General features: G+C 39.6%; 1 protein-coding gene across 1 annotated transcript; it reads left to right on the forward strand.

Moving 5' to 3' along the window:
- The first annotated feature begins 1467 nt into the window (after positions 1–1467).
- SLC25A24 (solute carrier family 25 member 24) lies at positions 1468–25605 on the forward strand. Its single transcript, XM_054833639.1, has 10 exons — positions 1468–1776; positions 12638–12764; positions 13285–13372; positions 13851–13962; positions 17388–17546; positions 17884–18036; positions 19142–19249; positions 20939–21106; positions 22232–22382; positions 23063–25605. The coding sequence occupies exons 1-10, from the start codon at positions 1591–1593 to the stop codon at positions 23239–23241; spliced, it is 1431 nt and encodes a 476-aa protein (XP_054689614.1). The 5' UTR covers positions 1468–1590; the 3' UTR covers positions 23242–25605.
- The last annotated feature ends 1182 nt before the right edge of the window (positions 25606–26787 follow it).

The raw sequence follows: 26787 nt of genomic DNA on the forward strand, positions 1-26787 counted from the left end.
GAGGCTGGAGGAATGGAGTGACAGGGACCTTACGAAATCCAAGAAGGATAAATGTGAAGTACTGCACATAGGCAGGAATAGCCCCTTGCAATGACACAGGCAAGGGAGCAGCTCTGCTAGGACTGGGGGTCTTGGTAGAGGGCAAGTTGAGCGTGAGCCAGCAGCGTCCTGGGCTGTGTTAACAGAAGCATGGCCAGCAGATGGAGAGAAGTGATCATCCCCTTCCACTCTGCACAAGCTAGACTGAATTTAGATACTCTAGTCCAATTCTAGGCTCCTCAATACCTGAAAGATATGGATAAACTGGACAGTTCAGCAGAGGGCTACCAAGATGTCTGGGGGCTGGAGTACCTTCTTTGTGAGGAGAGCCTAAGGAAACTGAGCTTGCTTGCTTGAGAGAAGAGCGGGTTTTGGGGGGACCTAAAAGGAAGCCTCTGCCATCCTGGTACCTACAGAGTTTATAAAGAAAATAGGGCCAGGCCCTTCATGGTGGGGGGACAAGAGACACCAGGCACAAAATGAAATGAGAAAGGCTCAGATGGGATTGAAGGGGAAAAGCTTCCTCCCTGGGGACAGCCAGGTGGCAGAGCAGGCTGCCCGGGGAAGTTGTGCAGACTCCATCCATGGAGGTCTGAGTTCATGGTGGAGATTGCTGTGCGCAGGAGATTGGACAACAGATTCCCTGACGTCCCTTCCCACCCCACTTACTCTGGGATTCAATGAACTGCGATCAGGTAGTCTTTACATATGCAAGTCATAGTAGCGTTTGGCCCTTTTTCAAACACCAATTAGTCTACAGTCAGACAATGTAGCACATTAGCTTTATTAATTACTCTTTGAGCAAAGCTACTAAGTTTCTGCTATAAGGCTGAAATGCATTTTCCATGGTTGTGTATTGACTGAGTACGCACCAGGAAAGCAAGACTCAATTCAGCGGCTCTTGTTTTCATTGCAGCTCTCTCATGGAGAGCCCACTTGCTGACATTTTCTATTCACTTGTTCTTATACCATTTGTGTCATTTAAGTTGTTCCTTTTGCATTTACTCCCCTGATTTATTTATGAAGCAATTACAAAACCAAAAACCTAGAAATTTCCTCTTCTAGTCTTTGTTCTGTAGGGCTAAACAAGCCAAGCTCTTTCAAAGACTGCTCTTCTGCTCTTCACACAGCTTCAACCCAGACCTACACCGTTGGTGACTAGAACAGGCCAAAACATCCCAGTTAGGTCATTTGCAGCGTTGTTGGTTGTTCTCTACTTGTACTAGAAACGTTTAGCCGGATACAACCGTGTAAGCGCAGGAGGGACAGCTGAAGCGAGCCGAAGGGGTTACGGCTGCCGCCCGCCCTCTTTCCTCAGTGGCTCGTTTCCCGCCTCAGCGGCGAGGGAAAGGAGGGAGGGTGGGGAGCGTAGGGGGCTCCCCACCCTCCCTCCTTTCCCTCGCCGCTGAGGCGGGGCCGAGCCGGCTCCTCCTCTGGCAGCTGCGGGCGTTGGCAGGAGCAGTCACAGGCGGTGCCTGCCGTCCGCGCCCAGCCCGCGGGGAGCCGAGGGGCGAGTATCCCGCTGTGCGTACCGCAAGGCCCCCCCCCGCCATGTTCCGGTTCCTGAGAGGTTTCGCGTTGCCGGTGGCCGCCTGCGACGGGAACAGGAATGGCGATTCCCGGTACGCCAACCTCTTCAGGAAGCTGGATCTCAACGAAGATGGGAGAGTGGATATCGCCGAGCTCCAGACGGGCCTCCGGGCTATGGGCATCCCTCTGGGGAAAGAGGCGGAGGAGGTAAGAGCGGGCCAGGGGCGCGGCGGCGGTGGCGACCCTTCCCCGGTCTTCAGCCGCTTCACCCCGGCGCTGCCTCCCGGAGGAGCAGCCCCTGGCGAGCGGTGTCTCTCCGGCACCTCGCGGCCGTGTGAAGGGCGAGGCGCGGCCTGGCCGCCCCACCCCGGCGCCCGCCCCGTGAGGGATGGGGCGCTGCCCGGCTGGGGCTCGCCGTGATGCCCCCGGAGCCGAGGCGGCTCGTCGGGGGCTGCTCCAGGCCCGGGAGCCGCATCCGGGGGCTTTGGGCTGCTCCTGGATGAAGTCGGCCACGGGCCTGCCTTTTTCCTAACCGGGTATGCTGTGCCTGCTCCGGGGCTGTGTTGTACAGGCACGCCTCGGGGTTATAAATTAAGGATCCCGAGTTACTGTTAATAGTACGGCTGCCGGCCGTTCCACTGCCAAGTGGGCACGGCCGGGTTTATTCATCATGCGTTGACTCTTTACTTCCTTTGACTCTTTGTTGCGTGATATTTGATAGCATATTCCTCCTTCAGCATGATAAAGGATGGTAATTTACAGCTTTTGTCTGTCACTCCACCTTTGCTTAATCATAGGTCAGAATAAAGTAAGGTTTGCTTTGGGCAGCAGGTAAGTAAATCTGTATAACAGTAGGTTGCAATATCAGAACTAGTTATTGAAGCTAGATCTCTGTGAACACACAGACATGGAAATGATTCTTCTTGGCATCGGCTGTGTCTGATACCAAGTCCCTTCTATTTAAAAATGCCCACTTGTAGCAGCAGCCACAGAAACAGCATGCTCTCTTTGTGCTGTGGATTCTGCAGTGATCAGGTAGGTTTACTGCGTTCCCCTGTTGGGACTATTATTTCCTCTCCCGTTACCAATGTTGTGACCTCACAAGTCAGTAAAACTTGAGTCATCAAGTGTTCCAGGGCAATGCTGAGTTAGACTAGCAAATATGACCTGTACCTGGAAGAGGAACTTCTCTTTCCTGGTTTACAGTAATCCCAAGGGATTAGAATATAAAATCATTTAATGCACAGTTCTGTAAGCATAAGTATTTGTGCTGAAAAGGCATGCATAGGTTCAGTTAGGCTGAACAGGTACAGCTGAGATCTGTGCTGGAGCTATTACCATAACAGTCCTGTTCTTTATCTCAGTACAAAGAATGGTTAGATGGCATTCCACTGCCGTGCCTGTACTAGCCGTTGCATGCTTTCTGAAAGAGATTCAGGAAAGTGAACTTAAATTTTGACTGCAGTGTTAAGAGATATGTTGGGTCAGTAGTTCAGTTTCAGTGACCTTATACTAATTGTGGGACAGTTCTTTCCCTTGGTCTCATTATTTGGTCTCTATTTTACCTCTCTTTGGTATATTTAATTCTCTGTCTCATACTTAAGGGAAGAGTATCCAGCAGGCTTCTTGAACGATGCTTGTGTGAGAGTATAAAAGAAAGCACGCTTTCACTTCAGTATTGCTGCTGGTCAAAATCATCTTTACAATAAGTACGTTTTGTGTCCTCAGTTTTTGGTTAGGGAGGGACAGTTTGGCCTCTGCTTATCCATGAGAATTGTCAGTATTAAGAGCACGCTAGTTGCAAACGTCAGTCACGCATTATATACACATTGTTGAAAACCTGTTGTACCAGTTAGACTGTAACAATTTGGGTTTTTTACTTATATTGAACAACAGGGGAACAGGTGACTAGTTAATTTTCTGGTGTTTAACGAGGGTGGTCTTCCCACATAATTAACTGAAAGCCCTAAGACACAAGTGCCACGTTTCTTAAGTTTTGAGCAACTTAGAATTGAAGTTCCAACTTCTTTCTCAAGATCAGTGTGATGCCTTTCATTAATAGTGTGCGTCTGAGTTTCTGTCAAATTCTTTTCGGTTGCGACAGGGTAAACTGGAAGTGAATCCCATGCAATCAACAGAGATAAGCTAGACTTACCTGAATGTAATCGAGAGCAGGAACTGGCTGCCTTAGTTGCTTAAGAAACACAGAGTAAACAAAATAAGCCATGAGTCATGTTGAATGTTTGAGAGGGGTGGAAGAATTGTTGGGGTGCACTGAAACTTCTATATGCTTGCTATTTTAAACTTAATAGAGGGCATAGTTTGAACTAGAAACTAGACTGGTTATATATAACTGTTAATAACTAGACTTCTCATAAGAAGAGAGCCTCAGTAAGACGTGCCTCTGGCTTCTTTCCTGTCTTTATGTAGCTAAGCTGCTTCCTGTACTTTCTTGCAGCTCGAAGCTGCCTTCTCCCACTTCACTTCAAAGCTCTGAAGGGATGCTGAATTCAGTAAAATGTCTTTTTACTACTTGGTAAAAAGGTATTTTATAATTTAAGTCAGATATTGAATCAACCTGTTTATTTGTAGATGCAAAAGTAGTCTTATGATTGCTAATAACTAATGGGTCAGGAAATGAGATGTGGAAATATTACACAATGTGGCAAAGTGTTAGCTCCCGAACCGCACAGCCCTGCCAACGTAATGGCACTGTTGCGTGGGCAGACCTTGGGATATCCTAAAGCAAAGTAGGCTTTGGTGCCTCGTAGTTGGGTTGGAGTCTCAGGCCTTGCACTATTGTTATGTTCTAGATGCAGGTCTAGGTTTGGTTTCCAAAAATACTCTTGCAGGACTGGCTTCCATTGCATGGGATGAAATCCATGGAAATGGGAGTATTGGTCACCATACTTCTGGGGAGCACAGCTGCTTCCTGGTTAACTCCTGGTAAGGGACCATGTGAGTGTTACTGTGTTTCACTGCAAACAGGCAGTTGGTTCATCTTAAGTCATCATCTTCATGGTATAAATTAGTGTTTGTGCTTTTCTCTAGAAATGTAGTTCTTCTCTAGAAGGAATGTGCATGCCTTTAAAAGATGCAAAGCTGCTCTCTGTTTGAGTAATAGACTACTGGTATGCTCTTTTTATTTCACCTTTCATCAGTTGTCTTGGCAGTTTTATTAACATTTAATGTATGATGAGACACTCTTTTAGGTGAAGTAACATTGTAGATACAAGAATTGATGTGAAACCACATGGTAAGCTTTGGAGGTAGGTTGCATGTCCCTCTAAGGAAGAATCATTTTTTCCCCGTAGCAAAACATCACAGCACAACATGACACAAGCTCCTGACTGTGTTCTACTTGACCTGCCTCCTGTCAGTATCTGACAGACGAAAGTAAACCACTGGAAAATCTGAAATGTGTGCTGCTTAGAGGCTGCCAGGATGACTCTTGTTTTATATTGTAGTATATTACCTGCCAGCAGTGGGTAACTTTGTAAAGCTTTAGAAAAAATTCCTGACTTAATGCGTCAATGCCTATGAAGAAGGAATTCAGTGTGGTGACAGTATCAAATGGTGCTCTACAAGCAACGTTAACAGCGATTGTACGGTCACTTTGATTAGCGGAGTTGTCCAGTAGAGATACAAAATAGATGCTGGGATCAGATCTCAAATGATCTCATCCTGTGTCTTCAGAATGCCGTGAGTCTCTTAGGCGGGAGTACCATAAATGGTGTGAGTGATTATATGAAGTACTATTTTTGTTCACCCTTTCCTTCTGTTGCAATCAATCCTTACCATAAACCTGTAGGAGTCAAACCCTGTATTTCAAGCTTCAGTTTGGGGTAGGAGCAGCCAAGCATTCAAATTCAGGTGCTATTTATACATTGAGTCCTGGAGCTAGGAGTAGAAAGATGTTATTGAAATGAATAACTACATTGTGGAAACAGTATAATGATTTTATTTGGACTGACTCTCTGTCAGGTTTTGACATAAGTCTTTGGCTATGTTAAAGCTCCTTTAGATGAAGAAACAGTGTGACGAGACACCTCTGTGTGGTGGAAACAGGGCCCAGCAAGACTAAATTCTCAGCAATCATAATATGGTCTGTTTAGAGTAATTGGCAGTGTTTATGAAAATTTTAGGCCAATGAAGTCTAAAAATACTCAGAACACTTGAAGTGTGTTGCTGCATTTAAACCAGAGAAAATTCAGAATTCCATCAAGCGAGGCAGGCCCCCGTGCTGTGTTAGTGCAGGGTGTCAGTGCGAGAGCAGAGGTGAGAACAGGGCCAGGTGTGTATTGTTGCCTTCTGTGCTTTTCTCTGGCCTCTGAAAGCTACAGCTAGATAGTGTCAGAGCTTGAACTTACTGTAGCTGTTCGTAGTCCAGAAAGCACATACTTGTTTAGTGACTGAGCTAAATATGTCCTTGAATATTTCTTCACTGTTTTATTAAGATTTTTGCGCTTTTCTTAATTTTGGTGACTTCCCTTACGTGGCAAAATTAGAAGGCTAGTAGACCAAATTAACTGAAGCCTCTTCATTATGTTATAGCTTGGCTAGAAACATACAGAAAGCCCTATTACTTTGGCAATTTCTTAGAAGAAACATGGGCATTTTTGATCACATGATATTTACTCTTAGAAATTATTGTCATACTTGATATGCAGATTCACGGTCCTGTAAGCTTCAGCACTTTCGTGTCTGTGTGTCATACGTTACGTGGCATGAAGCTTTCTCTCACCGTAATAGTATGCCAAAAACTAGTACTGTAGATGTAGAGTAGACAGGCATCTTCAACTTTTTACCAAAACAGATGTCACGTCATACAATTGTAGAGAACTGGAGCCACTTAGTTCCTTTAAACTTTGCTTTTCAGGTCATAATAGGTGTTACATTGTGAAATACCACAAATATCTTCAGTAATAAATGTGACTTCAGTTCTAAGCAAACATGTAAGTCGTCATTTCATTTCAATGTGTATAACTTCAGAAGCTTTTAACTGATATGTGCTGTAGTCTCCAAGTATCCATATGAAAGAGCAAGATGAATATAAGTTTGTTTGCATAACACTTTAAACATCCAAGGAGATAAAATGAATTTTTTTAATACTAACTTGATAGGCTTTTTCCTGAACAGTGACAGGGTACAGTGAATGATTAATTCTTCCTCTTGTTGCTGCAAAGTGCAAGAGTGCTAGGTACCAAATATGGGAGCCCCCACTTCTGGAAGATCTCTTAGCCACGTGTTGAAATGCTTTGCTAAATCCCTGTCTTGAGACAGCAGTGTGTCCCAGGTAAACAAACAAGGTAAACTGGTAAATCTTTTAAGATGACTGTAAGGTGGCAGAGTAGTCTTATTTAATGGAAAAAGTCAGGCTACCAAGTATGTTCAAAGTCAAAAAATACCAGTGTAACTTGCAAAGAATGATGAATGAAGGTACAAGGGATGGTTTGCGTCTCCCATTTATGCTGTTTCAGATTCTTGGAATCTAATTCATAACTATGAGTTGAGAGAGTTTATCCAGATGCTGAGGGAGCAGCTTCTGCAAGGGATATTGGAGAGCATACTCAGGACTTGCATCTCTTCCTTTTTAGGCTCATTTTATAGAGATTCTGTTACCTGAAATGGACCAGTGAGAAGACTGCTGCTAGCGCTTTCATGTTGCAGGGAAGAGTGGTGCTCAGGATAAAGAACAGGAAGGGGAGGGTCTGTAGCTGATAGCAACATCTCTGCTACTGCCAAGGGTGCAAGTCTGCTGTACTGGAGTGGAGGACTCTGTTAATGTGTGGCTCTGGCAGTTTTTAAAGAGCCTGCTTGAGTACTGTTTACGAGTTGGTAGTGTCCTTTGGGAGGGAAGAGAATAAATATGAATGCAGCATTTGAACAAGTTGGGAGATCTTTGGAGGCAGTGCACGTTACTGTTTTGCTCAAAATGCAATGTTGTGTTGGGTTTCTGGAGATTTAGTGGCAGTCTAGTTTGGTAGTGTGTTATATGGACTCGGTGGTTGGGGTATAACTCTATGTGGGCACATCCTCAGGCCCTTTCCATTTATGCTGGATTTATCTCCCAACTGATGCACTTTGATAAGACTGACTTCAGTAATCTTTACTATTGATTTTTAGGTTATCATTATGTGTCATAAATTTGTGTGTCTTGGCAGATACAGATAGGAAAAGGACAACATTAGTTTTTAATATTGTAAGGTACATATCCAGTAAAGAGAAGAGCTGTGTATACTTGAGCTGTGACTGAGTTTGGCTTCCAATAAGAATACAGTCTAATAACTTGAAAATGTGGAATGCAGAGCTATGTGAATGATTTGCACTAATTATTTTGGAGGTGAAGGGGGAAAGAACAGAAAAGGGGAGGAGAAGGCAATATCATGATTGGTTTCATATATAGTACCTCTGGTTTTAAAAGAAAATAGGAAGTTTGTGAATGTCTTAAGACATGATGCTGTTCTTAGCGTGATGCTGGTGTTTTTTTCTATGCAGTATTTGTAACTGTGCCCTTTAGAACTCTAGTCATAGGTTGCAGAGCAATTAGTTGTTAATTGCACCAATTATGTATCTTTAAGCATTGGTTTTTGACTTGTGTCTTGCAGATAGCATGATAGGAAGCCAGAAACACCCAGGAACTTCTTGATGGATCACTTCCTTTTAAATATTCTTTACATTATATTCATTAGCTGAAATAACAAGCTAATGAATAGATGATTGGTAACCGTACATAGTGAAACAGCCCCACCTTTCACATGCAATTCAGTTTTGTAACCAGAATGTGAAGGCTTATGCACAATACACAAATCAAGATACTAAGTAATTTAAAAATTAAACTGTGAATTTAAAAGAAAAGTCCACATAAAAGCATTAAGATTTTTAGTGTCTTGCATTCTCTGTCTCTACATTGTAGCTATGAATGTATTAAAGTTCATAACTTTGGCACAGAATAATCTAATAATTCATCAGGGCACTTACAGAGCGTCTGGATTTTTAGGTGTATATAAAGTCTGTCTGTAACTTTTCTGATTTTTTTTTTTTTCAACAGACCTGCTGGCTTATGTTTCCACACCAAATACAGAGGTCTTCTGGAGGAGTAGGAATTCAACACTGTAACATGCTTTATATAAGTCTGAAATTTAAAAATAAAATTCTTCAGTGTTTCAGTGTACTTGTGGCCTTTCACCTTGGTGTTGCCTCGCTGTGCAGGACTTCGAAAGCAGCTGCATTAACAAAATATACAGCAGAAAAAGAAAAAATGTAGCAGAATTAAAAAAAAAAAAACAACAAGCACAACAACAAAACCCCAAAAGAGGAGTAAAGAAAAATGCAGCAGTGTTATGACCAAATAGGTCAGCACAGGAGCGTCATAGTCAGTATGTGTGAAGGCCTGTAACATTAAAAGGAAAGATCATCTAAACTATCTTTCTAGATCTATCAGTAATTAGCAATTCTTTATGTGGTCACCATTTTATTTTATCTAGTGAATTATCTTTATTGCTTGGGGTTAAAGTTTTTAGACAATGAGAAAAGAAATGGCACGCCTTTAAAAAATAAACATTTTCCTCCTGGGGCTGGGCCTACGTAAAGGTGAGGTGATCCCACAGTAAGTCTGTAACAAGAAATGGCAGGTTTTACGTGGCAGGCACACTGAACATTGTTTCCCAGGACTTCCAAGCGAGGACTGGCATCTAGTTTGGTTCCTGCTCTATTGTTGTAAGCATGCCTATTTTAAAATGCATCCAGTTCTCCTCCACCAGAGAAGTTGGTGAACCAGGAAGTGGCACAGTGATGAGTGGTTGTAACTGTGCAAAATCTGGTAGTATATCAAATGCAGAACAGCAGAGTTGGATTCATTGTTGAACTGAAGTGCAGGTGATTGAATATTGGAGCAGGTTACCTGGAGAGGCTGTGGAATCTCCATCCTTGGAGATGTCCAAGACTCAATTGGATGTCCTGTGCAACCTGATCTAGACATGCTTTGAGCCTGGGTTGTGCTCGATGACCTCCAGAGGTTCATTCCAACCTGAATTATTATTTGATGCTGTGAATGGGCAGTTTGTACCTGGGAGTTAGCATGCCACAGTATCAAGTACGTGTCTTCCTGCTGGCTATGCCCATGGAGTATATAACCCCCACGAGGGAGTTTCTGCCCTCCAAGTGGAAGGCAAGCACCTTTCAGGGTTTGTGTTTGTTCCACAAACTTGCAAATTACTGGTTTTAATCTGAAACTTTAACACGTGCCTAATTAGTGTATTTCACAGGCAGCAAGAGGCTTTGTATGAAACTTTAGATTTGTAATGTGAGAAAAATGCACGTGTGCCTGCTGAGGAAAGGCATAGGTTTTTGTTCTCTATCGTTTCTGTTCTACTGCACTGAGAGTGGCTGAGGCTGGCTTGAAGTCTGGAAAATAACTGTAAAAACAAAAGTAGGGAATGGAGAGTATGTTCGTGCTTATCCTTTTCTAGTTGTTGCAATATAAAATCCTCTCATTTGGCAGATGAAATGAAAGGTGCCCCCCCTTCACACACGCTAATTGCCAGCTCTCTAAGCCTCCTAGGAATTTCCGTTTTCTTTGGCTCACGTCATCCTCAGCAGTGGAAGTTTTGTAATTAGAATTTAAAGTTTTGACATATCTGTGAGCCAGAACAACACTTTCCTTGTTCTGTGTTTTTGTTTGTGTAGTTCAGATAGCAGTAGGGAATAGTAACAATTTGTGTTGATTAGAATTCAGTCAAAGTACTTGTGTGTATGACTGCCACACAAATTGTCTCTTCTGAGTAGCTTGTGGGAGTCTAGCAGGACACTTGAATCCTGTGGTATGAGGTGCTGTGCGTGGAGTACAAGATGGGCTGAGATGGCAGTGTCTTTGAGGAGGGCACTCTTCTGGCTAGAGTAATTTTTAATGGTGGGTTTTGGTTTGGATTTTTAAAATTTGTTTGGGGCTTTTTTAATGATTAATCTATTAGACTTTCTTAATTTCTTGTTAGATGGTCGCGGTCAGGAATGCGTCCATGAACTTCAATAAACACCAACTATTTTTTTTTTGTAATGGGAAATTCTGAACAGCCCTAACCGTATTGGCAAGGGCATGAAACTGAATTGATGAGTATATTTTTGTTGACAGGTTAATAGAAATTACAACTAAGCTGCAGTTACGAGTATACTAAGAACACTTATTCTAGACTGATACCAAACACCTTTATCTGAGTATGTGGTGACTTGAGTTGATTTTATCGTGCATAACTTGCTCTATTATGGGAGGTAAATAATTTGCTGCTTATTTCACTGTGGAGTACCACAGTCTTCCTCCCTTCCATTGAGAAATCTATGAAAATCTTACGAATTTTGTTTTTTTGAGATTAAATGTTAAAGTACATTTTCTTTTAGTAGAGGGATAGGAAAGATAAAGGAGGCAACATAAATGTATTCAGATGTCTTAATTTTTTTCAGATACCTGCAACAAACACACCAGAATTTTCAACTTCCTTTCTGTTTAGTTTCTGTAGGCTACAACTTCTTGGACTTTGGTCTTTGGAGGACTTCTACTAATTATAGTGGAATAAACAAAATGATTTAAAACAGATTTTGCAGATTAGAACAGCTGTGCAAATCTTGTCGAGAGTTACTTTATTCAGTAACTACGGTTGCACAGGGCAGTCTGCAAAAGAGAAGATATTTGGAAGAATTTTTGGCGTGTGCTTTATGTGTACCCCGAAGTGTGCTGAAACTTTCTGCAAGTTAATGAAGAGATTGTGCTGTCAAGTTGGTCTCCTGTCTGTCTTAAAGTGCTGCCCCTATAGGATTTCACACACTGAGGGAAACCACAGGGACCGATGCCCAAAGAAGCGACAAGGCATAATTTTCCCTTAAATCTTGTGTCCTAGATCAGGGGTTTGGGGTGGATTTCCCTGCCCGCTTCCCGCACATCCTGCCAGAGGAGACGGCAGCGCTGTGGAAGTGCGAGAGCGGACGGAAAGCACCTGTGGTGGTGTGCTGTGAGCCCCGCTGCTCTCTGCAGCTCTCCCTGTGTGGGGCAGCCCTTGCTGTGGCATAAAGCCCAAGCTAATAAATGCTGCAGAGCTTGTTAGCCTGGGCTTCGCTCTTCTTGGGGCTTTGCCTTTGAAGACAAGCCTCACCAGTTACAGGCTGATGCTTGGGGGGAGGCTGCTGTAATTTACCTTTTTTAAAAAGTATGTTTTCACACACAAAAATGGTAAAGTATTCTGGCCTTTTGTTGATGGAGAAGTATATGCCTAGGCTGTATTTCAGACTTGTTTCCTGCAGTGCTGGCAATTGTATACCCTGCATTCAACTTGTAGTTAATTTTACATGTAGATGTTTCTTATCTGCAGGACAGTTACTAGGAAACACATGCAAAAATGGAAGATAACTGTGCTTCTATTTGCTACAAATCTGTTGTTGGTTGTTTGTTTCAATTTTTTTGTCAGGGCTTCAGTTTGAAGCTGAAAGCCCTGCCTTCTCAAACCCTGGGGGCTGGAAATGCTAGTCAGGCGAGACCTTTGTATTACTTTTTTTTTTTTTGTCAGCAGTTAAATAGTCAATTGCTATTTGTATTTTTATAATTCATAATTAGTAAACCAGTGGATTAGAGAGGATTGTTAAGACTTTTAAATTTTACTGACATATTGACAAATGTCATGTATAACCAAGGAAGTCACAGGCTTTAAGTTGTTCTCTTTCATGATTTTGTCCTGTCCCCCACCTCCTCCTTCACAAATTATTTGATACCTGTATGTGTAATTTGCCAGTGCTGGTAAGAAATCTTAAAATCTTTGAATAAGAAAGTTATGTAAATAATAAATAATGTTTTCTTAATCTATCTTTGCTGCTGAGTGTTTTCTCTCTTTATGGAAATACTGAGAGTGTGTTAAATTCTGAGAACAAAATATAGCTCTGAAGTGTATGCTTAGGTGTTTTCCTGATTTCACTCCCAAAGTGACCAATCTGATGCTTTTCTTAAAGCCAGGGCTGTACCATGCTGCTGTTGCTTTGTGACCTGCTGTAATTTGGAAAACTCAAATGTTGAATTTTCTCTCAACAGAAAATTTTTAAAGCTGGAGATACTAACCAGGATGGACAGCTAGATTTTGAAGAATTTATGCAGTATCTTAAAGATCATGAGAAGAAGATGAAACTGGCATTTAAGAGCCTGGACAAAAACAATGATGGTATGCCTTGATTTATTTTATTTGTTCAAACATTGTTTGAAGAAACCGTGCATTATAAGTTATCTTTATTGATATTATTTGTCTAAACTGGAGACAAAAAGTTGTGAACATGGAACCCCTACTTCTTTTCCTTAATAGGATCATAATTATAGTTTACTATAGATTGAAATAATAAATTATTATAGTCTTTTTTCTTTTTATTATCTTCCAGGTCCGTTGATCTGGGGCTCTTTGTTCCCCAGGTGGAGAAACTATAAGGAAGTTTCTAAGTATCTATTAAAGATAAAATAATTTTTAACTCACTGAATGTTTGCATCTCATTTGGTTGCATGATTTTAATTTACTTACCTTTACTGAGTCCTTGTAGTAGGCAATCAAAATACATCACCTGTGTTTTAATTGATTTTAAGTTATCTTTGCTATTATGTGGATGTTACAATGGAACTTAGTGAGCTCCAAGGTGCTAAGTGATTAAGCTCCATGTTTTAAATATTTATCATCTTTCTTTTAATGTTTTAAGGAAAAATTGAAGCATCAGAAGTTGTCCAGTCTCTCAAGATATTGGGTATAAGCATTTCAGAAAAACAAGCAGAAAAGATCCTGCAAAGGTCAGGAATTATTATTTCTTAAAGTATTTTAAGCTTCTTTGTATTGTTTATTATTATATTTTAATAATTCAGAGAACAGGATAAATGGGATTATAACTTTCAAAGGTGTTGGTACTTTCAGTGGTGCTTTTATAGGAATTCTCACATATTCCATCTGGTTTTGGGTGATGGTAAGTCTAGTCACTATTTGAGCATCTGGTTCTGGGAGGAGAATGTTGTCTCATTTCCCTGTAAGCATTGTTGATAGAACGAAGTGTTATATTATGTTTTTAAATGGAATATGCCAGATACACTTGGATAAGAAAAGCATAGTATTGAAAGGCCATGGCAGATTCAGCCTTGAAGTCTCCATATGGAATTTACAGTCAGTTGTCACTGATGTGATGGCCAATACTTTAAAAAAAAAAAAAAAAACAACAAACCAGAATAAAACCTCATCCTTGCTATTATTTCCTTATATAGTTCAATTTCTTTTCAGTATTGATGCTGATGGGACAATGACAGTAGACTGGAATGAGTGGAGAGATCATTTTATGTTTAACCCAGCTACAGACATTGAGGAAATAATTCGCTATTGGAAACATTCCACTGTAAGTTCAACTTTTCTTTTAACTTAATGCAGCTCTTAAGTTCATCTCTGCTGGGTTAATTGGCAATATTGAGTATAACAGCTTCACAGTTGCTATATTTCAAACATACCTGTATTTAAGATTGTTTGGTTTTTCTTTTCACTTTGTGCTCTCCAGTTTACAAGCAGGATAGTGTGATGTGAGTTTCTTCTCAACAAAGAACTTACTGATAATTATTGGCAAAGTTTAGATTAATTCTTTTCTTCCTTTGGAGATATTCTATAGAAACATAACCACAGTATTAAATCTTTTTCTTTTCACATTGTACTACATTCTTATGTTCAGTACTTCTGATGCATTGAAACAAACTAAAGAAACATTTTAACTGTTTCTTATGTTGAAATTCGTTCTGTATTTGCCATCCAGAGGGACCTTGACAGGCTTGAGAGGTGGACCTGTGCAAACCCCATGAAATTCAACAAGGGCAAGTGCAAGGTCCTGCACGTGGGTTGGGGCAATCCCAAACACAACTACAGGCTGGGTGGAGAATGGATTGAGAGCAGCCCTGAGGAGAAGGACTTGGGGGGTCTTGGTGGATAAGCTCAACATGACCCAGCAATGTGTGCTTGCAGCCCAGAAAGCCAACCGTATCCTGGGCTTCATCAAAAGAAGTGTGACTAGCAGAGGTGATTCTGCCCCTCTGCTCTTGTGAGACCCCACCTGGAGTACTGCATCCTGCTCTGGGGTCCTTGGTACAAGACAGACATGGATCTGTTAGAGCAAGTCCAGAGGAGGTCACAAAGATGATCAGAGGGCTGGAGCACCTCGGCTATGAAGACAGGCTGAGAGAGTTGGGGTTGTTCAGCCAGGAGAAGAGAAGGCTCTGGGGAGACCTTATAGCAGCCTTCCAGTACCTAAAGGGGCCTACAGGAAAGCTGGAGAGGGACTGGTTACAAGGGCATGGAGCGACAGGACAAGGGGGGATGGCCTTAAGCTGAAGGAGGGGAGGTTTAGATTAGGTATTAGGAAGAAATTTTATACTGTGAGGGTGGTGAGGCACTGGCACAGGTTGCCCAGAGAAGCTGTGGAGGCCCCATCCCTGGAAGTGTTCAAGGCCAGGTTGGATGAGGCTTTGGGCAATGTGGTCTAGTGGAGGGTGTCCCTGCCTGCAGCAGGGGGGTTGGAACTGGATGATCTTTAAGGTCCCTTCCAACCCAGGCTATTCTATGATTTAGATAGATATTATCATTATCATAAAATCACTAATGACACCAGTGATGATTTTCTGTGCACATGTTCTAACACTCTTTTGTGTTATAGAATTTCATTTAACAGTGACGGAATGTACAGCAATAGGCTATCCACTGTGCAGATACATTTTTTTTTTTTAAGTTGCTATTGAATGGAGCTCTTGCCACCTCAGTGACTAACTTTTAAGAACAAATAATAAGGAAAGTAAACCCGTAGTAATCCTGTTTGCTAAATATTCTTCCTGTACGTTATTGGAGTAATCCCTAAAGTTAGGTAAAGACAGATTTCTGTGAATATAGTGAGACCATTTGTATCTTCAGGGATTAGTCAGCATTTCTATAATAAAAAGGTTTATGAGATCTGAGAGCTTTGTGAGTGTTTCACGGTGTACGACCTCAATTCAGAAATGCTTGTCAAAAGGGAGTTAGCTTGCTGTTTGCTGAAGAAAACACTTGAAGCACTGCTATGAGATCAGATAGTCCTGGTCCCAGCTTGCATAGTGGAAAAACTCCCTTTGTTTTAATAAAATGCTTCACATTACTATTATTAAACATAAGATCTATATTTTTTTTTGAAGTGTCATTAGTTACCCCCAAGAAACTATTTTAGAAGTCTCTCATGATCTTCTAGTGTTGCAGTCAGCTGATGACCCAGTTATCACAGCAAGCAAAATCCAGCTATATGGCAACCCAGCTGGTGTTTCAGATAAGAGCAGACGTGAGACCTTACGTGCCTGGCTGGCATTGACAGCTCTTCCAATTCTGTTTTTACTGTAAAATTTTAATTGCTGTCAGACTGTTCCAAGCAGATAGCTACCTTGGCATAGAGGTAGCTGTTGCTTTTGTGTTGTAAACACCCTCAAATTTAGCTTTTTTTCTTAGTTGTGTTTAGGGCTCGGCAAACACAAGGTTTAAACTCTAGTAGATACTATCTCTAAGATCATTGCATTTATATTTTGAGAGTTTTGATTGATCTTCTGATGATTCCATGTAGTTGAACAACTGATGACACCTTATTCGGAAAACACATCAGAAAGACGAAAGGATTTTTCAATTAATCTGTTCTGTGTTCATATCCAGAATAGTTGGTGCTTATCTTGTTTGTCCTGTGTCTGTAGCTGTAATCTGCATCCTGCAATTATTGTGTTCCAAATGACCAAGGCAGTGTTCTGTCTACTTAACAGATAAGGAACGCAGCATAAATTAGGGACATTGATTAAAATCAACAGTATTTAAAAAAAGGAGTTTATCAGTTAACATCCTTTCTGGTCAGTACTTATCAGTTATTAAAACATTCTTGCTTCTTTTTAGGTTTAATTTATGTATAATATTTGCTTTGCATTATTTACATTGTATTTTGTCATATATCATGGTTATAAATCACAGGAAGAGCAGAAACTATGTTTAAAGTTATATATCTGAGGTTCCATAGTCTTATGTCTTGGACAGCTTTTTTGCTAAAGCCTGTAGTAATGTTGTTCTTTGATCAAATTGAATGGTAATACAAACATGCATGTCTTAATGAAATTTCAAACTTTTATAGCTGAAAAAAGTCATTATTGTGTCTTTCAGTGTAACCGATGATAAGAAAATTTGTAAAGAATTGGTCAAACTTGTAATTTTGTAAGATAATACGCATCAGTTACTGGAAATAGAATATTCTGATATGTCGCTAAAAAATGCCACTTTAAAATGTTGGAGGGGTAGGGAGAAAGGGAAATCCCACATATGTGTGAATAAATTACCATAAGAGAGAAATCTCTTGTTAGCATCCTTAGGAGATTACTAAACTAATCCCAGGAGGCTGTCTGGTGAAAGGTTAGCTGCAATGTATAAGCATTTGAGCTTTAGTGCTGACTGTAAAGGTCTACTGATCATGACAGAATGTCTTTCTTTGGGCTGTACTCAAAGCGGAAGTTTGTCATAATTTTTAAGGATGATGGTGCAGTCTTTGAAATGGTGGGTCTGTGGTGTTATCACTCAATATCTATGTAGAAGTCATTAAAAGTTGCTATTCATTGAACAGCAATAGCAATCTGTAGCAAGTTAATTATAGGATGTAAATTAGAGGGTTTTTTTTAACTAGCATTTTACTTAGATATTCTCAGGTGGTAGGTTAATTTGGTATTAGAACTGTTGATAAAACTGAGATGATGGAATGAGTTATTTGCACATCTTCGCTTTGGATTCTAATAGGTGTTGGATATAGGAGATAGTTTGACTGTTCCAGATGAGTTCACGGAGGAAGAGAAAAAGACTGGGCAGTGGTGGAAACAGCTGTTGGCAGGAGGAGTGGCTGGTGCTGTCTCTCGAACAGGTACAGCACCGTTAGATCGCCTTAAAGTGATGATGCAGGTAGGTGCAATGTTCAAGAACTTTATAAAAAGTCTATCACTTTGGTTTTTAGAGAGTTGTTATGGAAAACTGATTGCCAAATACAATATCTAAATTCTGGACGTCTAGTTATGTTTTGACAATTTCCATATTTTGTGTTCATAAAATTTGTCTTTTCCATAGTCGTATTGGAAAAAATGTAAACAACATATTATAGTACTTGTGCCACTAAAATAAAATTTTTCAGTAGTGGATTTATTTTTGCTAGTTGATATATTTAAGCAATTTAATACTTAGGTGATGAATTTGACAGTCTAATCAGAGCAGTATCTTTACTGTGACTTTGGGTTTTTTTTAGGTTCATGGTTCAAAATCAAACAAAATGAACATAGCCAGTGGTTTTAAGCAAATGTTGAAAGAAGGTGGTGTCCGATCCCTCTGGAGGGGAAATGGTGTGAATGTTGTGAAAATAGCTCCTGAAACGGCTATTAAGTTCTGGGCTTATGAACAGGTAGGACAATACATCAGGAATGAAAATAACGGTAAATAAAATACTGTATCACTCCCACTGTTCATTATTTGCACTGTTGTATTTTATAGGAGTTCTTATCATGGTTGGAGATTTTGTCACAGTAATTTAGAGTGATTTTCAGATTTAAAATAGTCTATTTATTCTGTTAATAGACTACTTGGTATTAGGCAGATTTTGCTATTGTGTTATAAGCAGTGTAAATAAATTAAATCTGCCTTGCATTTCACACTGTACATGCTTCGAAGTGACAACAACCAAAACCAGCACATTATGCTAGCTGAACTTATGTGGGATTCTTTTTAAGTCAAATATCACAGTGCTATGTAAGATGCCCTCATCCTGGATTTCAGAGTTATATTTACCTCTGAATCAGCTTTAAGCATCATGTTAAGGCCTAATCCTCCTTTGGAGAATGAACTCCCATTCTGGTGTAGTTAAATGATATTTATTTTTCCTCTGTGAGGTTTGCTAGTGCCTCCAGTAAAAATAAATGAACATATTGCACATCTCTGTACAGCTATGAAATGAAAGCAACAAAAAGTTGTTAACTTTGGGATATCGCAAGACTGAATGGCGTGTTTCGATGCCATAGAGTAACTCTGAGCACATTATTCCTTACTCTTGCTCTGCCTTTCGGGAGCTGATGGTTCATTCTTGCATGATGGTGTCTCTGTCATGAATGAAGCAGTATGTACAGCTCTCTAAGTGTCTCTGAACGTGTGAGTTGATCTTTCATTCTTTGGAGAACTGGATCTGCAAGGGAGTTGGGTTCCTCTTTGTTGTCTGGGTGCCTTACTGTGGGTACCCTTGTGTTGGCTGTTTGTAGATACAGTACTGTGTGTAGCTGAGGTGTTTAAGTAAAAGATTCTTGCAGGCTGGAATATTTATTGAACTCTTGAGAATCTTTGTCCACAGAGTTGCAGTGAGTATAGTGCTAAATTTGTTGGGTTAGTAAATGTAACTGTAAATATATGAAAAAGTTAAGTACAGCCTGAAAAGACATTTTGTACTGTATTCCTGCCTCTCGTAATAACTCTTGCCTCTCTGAAAAAGCATGTGATGTTTATGTGCTTTAACTATACAGTATAAGAAGATACTCACTAAGGATGATGGAAAGTTAGGCACCGTTGAAAGATTTGTATCTGGTTCTTTGGCTGGAGCAACAGCACAAACTTCTATTTATCCCATGGAGGTAAGTAACAGAGAATCTGCTTCTGTTGGAGACTCTGCCAAATATCTGGTTCATTTCCAAAGCAAAACCCTTTTTGCTCTTGAAAGTATTGCAGGAATTCATCTATATTCCTATATCCTAATTTATTTTTACTTTGGACTTCCTTTCAGAATTTCAGTACTAGGCATTTTAGAACATACTATGTTCTAATTGGTATGTGTCACTTTTCTATTGATTTGGCTGTATAATATTGTCTAAATGTTTAAAACAATTTTAAATAAAATGTACTTCAGGGAAAAAATAATCCAAGAATGCATTTAAAATTAAGTACACATCCTAGTATTTTCTACATTGGGCATAAATCTTTTTCCCACTGTATGAAGCAAGGAATGGTCTTGTCTGTAGCAGAACTGGTAAAGGTCTGTTGCATTATGATTGGGAGCTGGGTCTGATTAGGAGATCAGTGTGGAGGGACAGTATAACAGCTACAGTTGAGGCTGGGTAGATTAACTGCTCTTTCTTCTGTACGACATATTTGTATGCGGTACTAAACATGTTGCAATTTAACTAGTGTTAATATATTAACTGCTCTAGGGTAATAATTTCGTATCCTGCTTTTTGTAAATAGAAGTACTTTTACTGCTGGCTCCCCAAAAAGTTTATTGTGTTGTGCAAGTAACTGGAATATATGTTTGGTCTGGGATTAAACCAATACCAACATCAAGATTTGGAAGTAATGGCAAATGTAACCTAAATAACTTTTTCGCAGGGAGGGGTGTTAGTAGGAATAGAACTTAGCTGTTTTCGTTGCTGACAGTGATAACTATCTCTCTTTAAATAGCATCCTTGCTGTCAGAGCCACTGAATCACAGCTAGCCTGAGTACAGAGATGGGTTCAGTTATAGAATAAATGTTATGTAGATCATCTGGATTACACTGATCAAGGGAGACAGGTGAACTATATTACAATAAGATGCTCTGACCTTCCCAACAAAGATATAATACGGTCCTATAAGTGTTTTTTTAAGGTGGTGTTTCCAAGTAAAAGAGAAAAGCAAAGTGCCAGGAAACTCCTGAGGAAGCCGCAGTCTTATGATGCTTTAAAGTAGGCCAAATTCTTGCTCAGGAAATTCCCTCTGTGGTTTCTTTTGGATACTCTTATTAATTTCTTTGTCCTAAGATGCTGTATGGACTTATTTGCATTATTAATCAGATGCTGGGTTTCAGTCGTGAGACACAATCTTTATATCCCTTAAATACGTCTCAAAGTGTCATGCTTTTTGAAAGATTATTTTCTTAATATGCTTTGCTGTTCCCAGATCAGATGTGTGATCTGCTATTATGTTAATGGTCTCAATTATTCTTTAGCTAATGCTTCTATTAAATATTGCCTACACTGTTGCCTTCAAGTTGATCAAAAATCTGCCTGTTTTAATCAAGAAAAGAAAGCTAAAATGCAATTTAAAAAGGCTAATAATTTGTAAGCTAGCATGTGGTAGTATGTGTGCTACACTGCACTAATGATGAAACCTGAAGAAGCCTACTGCTAACAAAGCCTTAACAGTAGTCATCACAAAGGAAATTTAAAGTACCAAAATGCAAAGCAGTTCCAGACAATTGAATAAGCAGAGAGATACTGTGTTTTCCTGTGTTTATAAAATACATTAATAAATAGGTATGTAATTAAGGCTACTATTTTTTCCCCTTTAGGTTTTAAAGACCAGATTGGCTGTGGGTAAAACAGGGCAATATTCTGGGATGTTTGACTGTGCTAAGAAGATCTTAAAAAGAGAAGGTGTAAAGGCCTTCTACAAAGGCTATATTCCTAATATTCTGGGTATAATTCCTTATGCTGGCATTGACCTTGCTGTTTATGAGGTGAGTTTAGATCACTGAATGTATGTAGCTTTCATTAGTTAATTTACAAAAAGGGTAAATGTTCTTTAGAATACCTGTATCATCAGTTAGATCTGTAATATGCTTGTAGTATTACAGTTGCCTTCAATTTAAAATAGACAAATGAGCATTTCCGCTAATCTCACTAGACTGTAACATTTTTCTTTGTTTGCCTCTCTGAAAGGAGTGCCTGTGCTGATGGGCCCTTACATGCAGCAGTGCCAAACAAGAAATCTACTCATGAGGCAGGATTATATAGACCTTGGCAATACAACATGCTTGCATACTTAACTAACCCTGTTGGACTGGAACATACCTGTTCTATAGCAAATATGGCCTTAAAAACCCAATACGATATTCATATTACATTCCCTATCCTGCATTTATGACACAATACATTTTTTGTCATTTTCTCTGATTTATAATTGGATTATAGTAACCTGAATTCTGTATGTGTCTATGCATGTCACCAGAATTCTTTGTGGCTGACATAAAGTCCTTGTGAGGACTTTGAATAACTGCTCTCTTTCTTTTCAAGAGAATCTGGCATCTCTTACAGCCATTACCAACAATAAAAATGTTTTATCTACTCTAGATGCTAGGTGTTGCCTCAAAATGCATTAAATAACTTGGATGCACAGACTAAGTTTTTTTCTAGTCTAGACAAATCTTGTGACACTGCAGTAGTAATCAGCAGAATTGCTTGAGCAAACGTTTTCAAAGCATCCTTTTCTTCTGCAGTTTGCATCCTTGCTTCTGCATGGCATGCCATGCACAACAGTGCGAGCTTTTGTTGCACACTGTGGGGTGCCGAGTTGTGCTTCCCTCTTTCTCCCCCCAAAGTATTAACAGGTCTAGAACATGGGCACTGTTCCTGCTGCTGGATCTTTTTAAAGATTTCTAGGTGCTAACTGCTGTAGTCTGGTTAAAGTCCTTACCCGTGTGCTAAGGTGTTTACCTGTGCACTTTAAAAGTAAGCATTTAGGACTGGTGTAGTGAGATTGGTGCTTTTCAGGATTGAGCCCATAAGATTTGTTATGAATAAAGATGTATTTGTTTACTTTCTTGAATGCAAATCTCTTAATATTTAATTTTATGTCTTGGCAGCTCTTAAAGAGTACATGGCTAGAACACTATGCATCAAGCTCTGCTAACCCAGGTGTCTTTGTATTGTTGGGATGTGGTACTGTCTCCAGCACATGTGGGCAGTTAGCCAGTTACCCTCTTGCTCTTGTCAGAACACGCATGCAGGCTCAAGGTGAGTCCTGTTGTACTGAAAAAGTTTCTGTGTGGTCACATCAAAATTGTATAATTTGGGATAGCTATAGCAGAGACGAGGGAATAAAAAAACCCAACTTGGAAACCCAAGGACTTACCTGGAAAATCCTTCTTAACATTGGTCCCTTCTCCCTATTATCCCTGACGTTATTGTTCGTCATACTTGGTTCAAATCTAACATTTCAGACACTAGTGCTCTGTGCTCTGAGAGCCACATTCCGTACAAGAATACCAGGCATGGAGCCCCTGTCATAGTCTGGGAGTACTTTTCCAAAATTTAGAATGTTTCTTAAGTTTTAGAGGTAAAATGGAAGAGACTTGCATCATCCTGTGAAGGTAGACAGCAATGTTTGCTCTAGAGGGCATTTCATAAAGACGGTTTCATAGCTGAGATCTTTGCTTGATAGGTTTGTGCACGGACTTAAGGATAGGAGCCTAGATTTCCAGAAGAATGTAGGTGGACAATGCTTTTCAGTGGGGGACTTACACACATGGATATCTCTCAAATGTCTGGGATTAAAGAGATCTCTCTGTGAGGACTCAAGTTTTAATCAGTGGCCCTAGAGGTCATAGTAGGCTCACCACCCAGGTATTTAATACTTGCTTAAGAATTTTAATATTACTAGATCTGTTGTATAACACATTACCTTTTTGTTCTAGCCTCAGTGGAAGGAGCTCCACAGCTAAACATGGTCGGTCTCTTTCAAAGAATTATTGCTACAGAGGGAGTCAGAGGACTTTATAGGGGCATAGCCCCTAATTTTATGAAGGTGCTTCCAGCTGTCAGCATCAGCTATGTTGTGTATGAAAAAATGAAGCAGAATTTGGGAATAGCATGAAATGAAGGGAAAAGGTGAGATGCTTCCAATGGTGTTGGAAACACCAGGACAAAAATGATTTCTCAAGTAATTTGCTCTCACAATTAGAGACAGATCTTTGTGGAGAGATGGCTGCAACTTCTACTTTTCCCCTCAAGTGGGAAGAAACTTTCTTAAATTCTAGTTCACCATTTCTAAACAGATACCTATATTGCACTTTAGAATGTCACTGAGTTTAAAAAAAATCAAGAAACTATCTTTAAATCAGCAATATGTTTATATTTTCAGAAAATCATGCGTATTTTACTCATTGGCTTTTTTTTAATTTGTCTTCTCTAAATGTGTATTTGGCTTGGATCAAACCAAAGGTAGGAGAAGTTTATACTGCCTTGATATATGAAAGTGACTTTTTGTTTTGTCATGCTGCCTATGCTCAAGCAATTCACAGGCAGCATTTTGCATGCCTATAAGTAAGCACTTACTATTATTATTATTTTTGAAGACTTAATGTTAAGTTTGCAAGAAACAGGATCTTATATCTTACATACGGACAAGGATGGAGTAACACATTAAAATGTAGCTCTTCAGGCTAAGCTTTTTTTTATTATTAGTATTTTATTTAAAGAATAAGAGCCTGAGAAACTACTGTTCCATGGTATCGGAATACCTCAAATGGATTTACACGGTATTTTTGTAATACAATCAATGGTTTTCATAACTTGCTTCACTGGACCTGCTTTTCATTGCACTTGTAAATGTTAGCACCATTAACCATGACAAGCTTTGGCTGCACGTTTTATAGGATCATAATATACAGGAACAGAAAAAGCTTGGTTACTAGGTCCATTCCATACAAGTGCAAGCTACTGTTTAAAAAGGGGGGTGGAAGATTCAGTATTAAGCTGATAGTGATTGTAATACAACCAATAGCAGAGCTCATCGTAGTTGCCTTGGGGAGAAAAATGCTACTCATTTTGGACTCCCCATTCTTTCCCCTACTCAGAGGGCTACAGTCCACTATGTGTTTTTTAGCCAGTAGAGGACTGCATTATTACCTAAAGGTTTTACAGGTTTGTCATGCGAGATAAATCCTCTTTCCCTCACAGTCTTCTGTGCACGCTGGCTGTGCGTGTGAAATTCAGATAGTAAAATACTGAAGCATTTTGTCCAAGTGACCAAATGGGACTGCTGATCTCAGGTGCCCATCAGATTGATGCTAATGAAACAAGCAGAGCACACCCACACATAACTCATTAGTGCTTGAGAAACAGCTCCTCCTCAAAAAACCAAAGCAGCACTTCCTTAATGCAGAAAGTAGGTATTTCCATGTACAAGTACTTCCAAAGTGACTTCCTTTTTTGGGGGGGAGTGGGGTGGTGATGTGGCATTTCAGTTGCCTTCAGGCCTGAACACTGAAATAGAGTAACAATTATTGCTGAGCTCATTTGTTTTGCTTTGTCTGCTTTCTGCAATCTGTGGTGTCTTAATCTTTGTAAATTTGAGATTATACTTATCTTGACCTTCTAAAAGCAACTCCTCTTAGACCACTTCCTGAAATTGGGTTACTGAAGGAAGAACTTTGTTCCTGTCAGGTCATTAAGGGTCTCTTTTTTTTTTTTTTTCTTCTGTGTTTTTTTGGTGGGTTGTGGTGGTTTGGGTTTTTTTGTTTGTTTGTTTTTTAACAAAACAAATAGCAAGCAAACATGAATAACTGCCTGAACCTACCTTGTCCCACATGAACTATTTGGGCCATATTTTTTTTTCAATCAGCAATCAAATGTAAATCTCTGTTCAGTGCTTCCATGGCTGGTGTTTATTGTCCATAAACTGATAGATAACAACTCCATAAAATTTGTATTATAAAACATTGTTTTATCAGATTTCAGAAAATGGCAGCTTTAGCTGTGTCTTTTGGCCTTCCCTTTAGGGAAACCTTGGACTTTGCACTTTTTTAAAAAAACAAAAAGTCATTCTATCCAAATCATCCTTATGTACAATGCCTTTCTGATCTGAATGTTTCTTGGTTTTGCCAACATTCTTGTATCGTTGTGGGATTTGTGAGATCAGTTTCTAATCATTTTGTTTGACTGTGACCAATGACCAAATGTATTGTGTGTGTGTGATGCAAAGCTGACTTTAGCAATGTCTATCTTCTAGACTTGCTCCATTTTGTTTATAGTGTGCAAGTGCCATTATGAGTATTGAAAATTACGGTAATGATGTTTTCAAATGTTGAAAAGATGGAGTCTTTCAAATTTAATTTTTCATTATGTGCCTTTATGATGACTGTGTTCAATTGTGTATTCTTTGTCTCTTAAACATACGTTTACCTTTTTAGCTCTATAAAACTACCAATTTCTAATAAATGTTTGTTTCCTTACCTGGCTGGAGTGTGCTGATGTTTTTTTCATGGCCTGATAGACAGATTTCTTCATTGCACTCTATGCATTATACTCAGTGTCAAAAATGAAGGTAATTTATCTAAAAGTAAGTTTGAGACTAGCCTATGCTTTGCTACTACATTGATATTTGAAAACCTTGTTTGAGATTAATTGATTGTCATCCTGTTTAAAACTCTAGCTGTCTCATCACTTAATGGAAGATCACATAATGGTTAATATTTTTGCTTGTTCATTGAACAGTATTACACCATGATTTGCTTCTGTGTGTGCTGCATGACAGAACTCTTAATAATCGGAACAAACATACTTGCTTGTATTCTTAACGTTTATCCTGCTTTGCTGTTGCTTTGTTAATCTTGTTTGTTAGTCAAAGGATCAATATAAAATCTTTTCAAGGTAATTGACTTAATTTAGTCTGCATGTCTAGCGTGGCTAGCCTACTGAAAGCATGCTCAGTAACCAGCTTTGACGACAACTTACGAGATTTTCACACCAATCCTTCAAATGTTAAAGATAATTGTAAACAAATTAAGGAGGCTTTTCTTGTTTCTGATTCCTGCAGATACAGTTCTTGTAACATAAGATTTAGAAGTTTCCTTTTAAATAATGGAAGAGGTAGATGCTCAGTGGGTGATTCCTGACTAAATGAACAATGTGACGTTCAATTCTAGGCAAGGATGCTTTTAACTGGAAATTCTCTGCAATTGGAAAGGCTGAGCTGTGAGTGATCTCACTCACAGTGGTCAAGTGGTAAGGTGTGATCTCAAAGATGTCTGAGTTAGATGGTCCCCCCATCCCCTCCAATGAGAAAATCTAAATTGCTACAAAATGTAGCATAAGTATTTAAAATATTGCTTTCAATTTAGCCTGTTGGGAAACTGAATTCTGAAGTCTTTTTATCAAAGACTAGTCCCAACAAGATGCTTTTCTGATGTATAGCAGTTACTATACAGGCAGCATGTATGATGTTTGGCTTTTGGTACAGCTCAGATCTGCAATGCATGTAGTATCATTATTTCTAACTGCTTGCAACTACGTACAGCTTGTGTTAAAATAACACTGAGGCAGCAAAAAACACATGGGCAGGCAGTCTGTTTCTCTCTCTTATAAAAATATTTTTACTATCATTTTGAAGTTTGTTGTGTGTCGGCCAAGGGAAGTAGAA

The sequence above is a fragment of the Grus americana genome, chromosome 8 (genome assembly GCF_028858705.1).
Source record: "Grus americana isolate bGruAme1 chromosome 8, bGruAme1.mat, whole genome shotgun sequence".
NCBI classification, from domain to species: Eukaryota; Metazoa; Chordata; class Aves; order Gruiformes; family Gruidae; genus Grus; species Grus americana.

Excerpts from the sequence above, each read along its gene's own strand:
- SLC25A24 (XM_054833639.1), top strand. The coding sequence starts at position 1,591 with ATGTTCCGGTTCCTGAGAGGTTTCGCGTTGCCGGTGGCCGCCTGCGAC. Across the intron at positions 12,765-13,284 it reads CCTGGACAAAAACAATGATG|GAAAAATTGAAGCATCAGAA; the intron begins GTATGCCTTGAT and ends TAATGTTTTAAG. Across the intron at positions 13,373-13,850 it reads GCAGAAAAGATCCTGCAAAG|TATTGATGCTGATGGGACAA; the intron begins GTCAGGAATTAT and ends ATTTCTTTTCAG.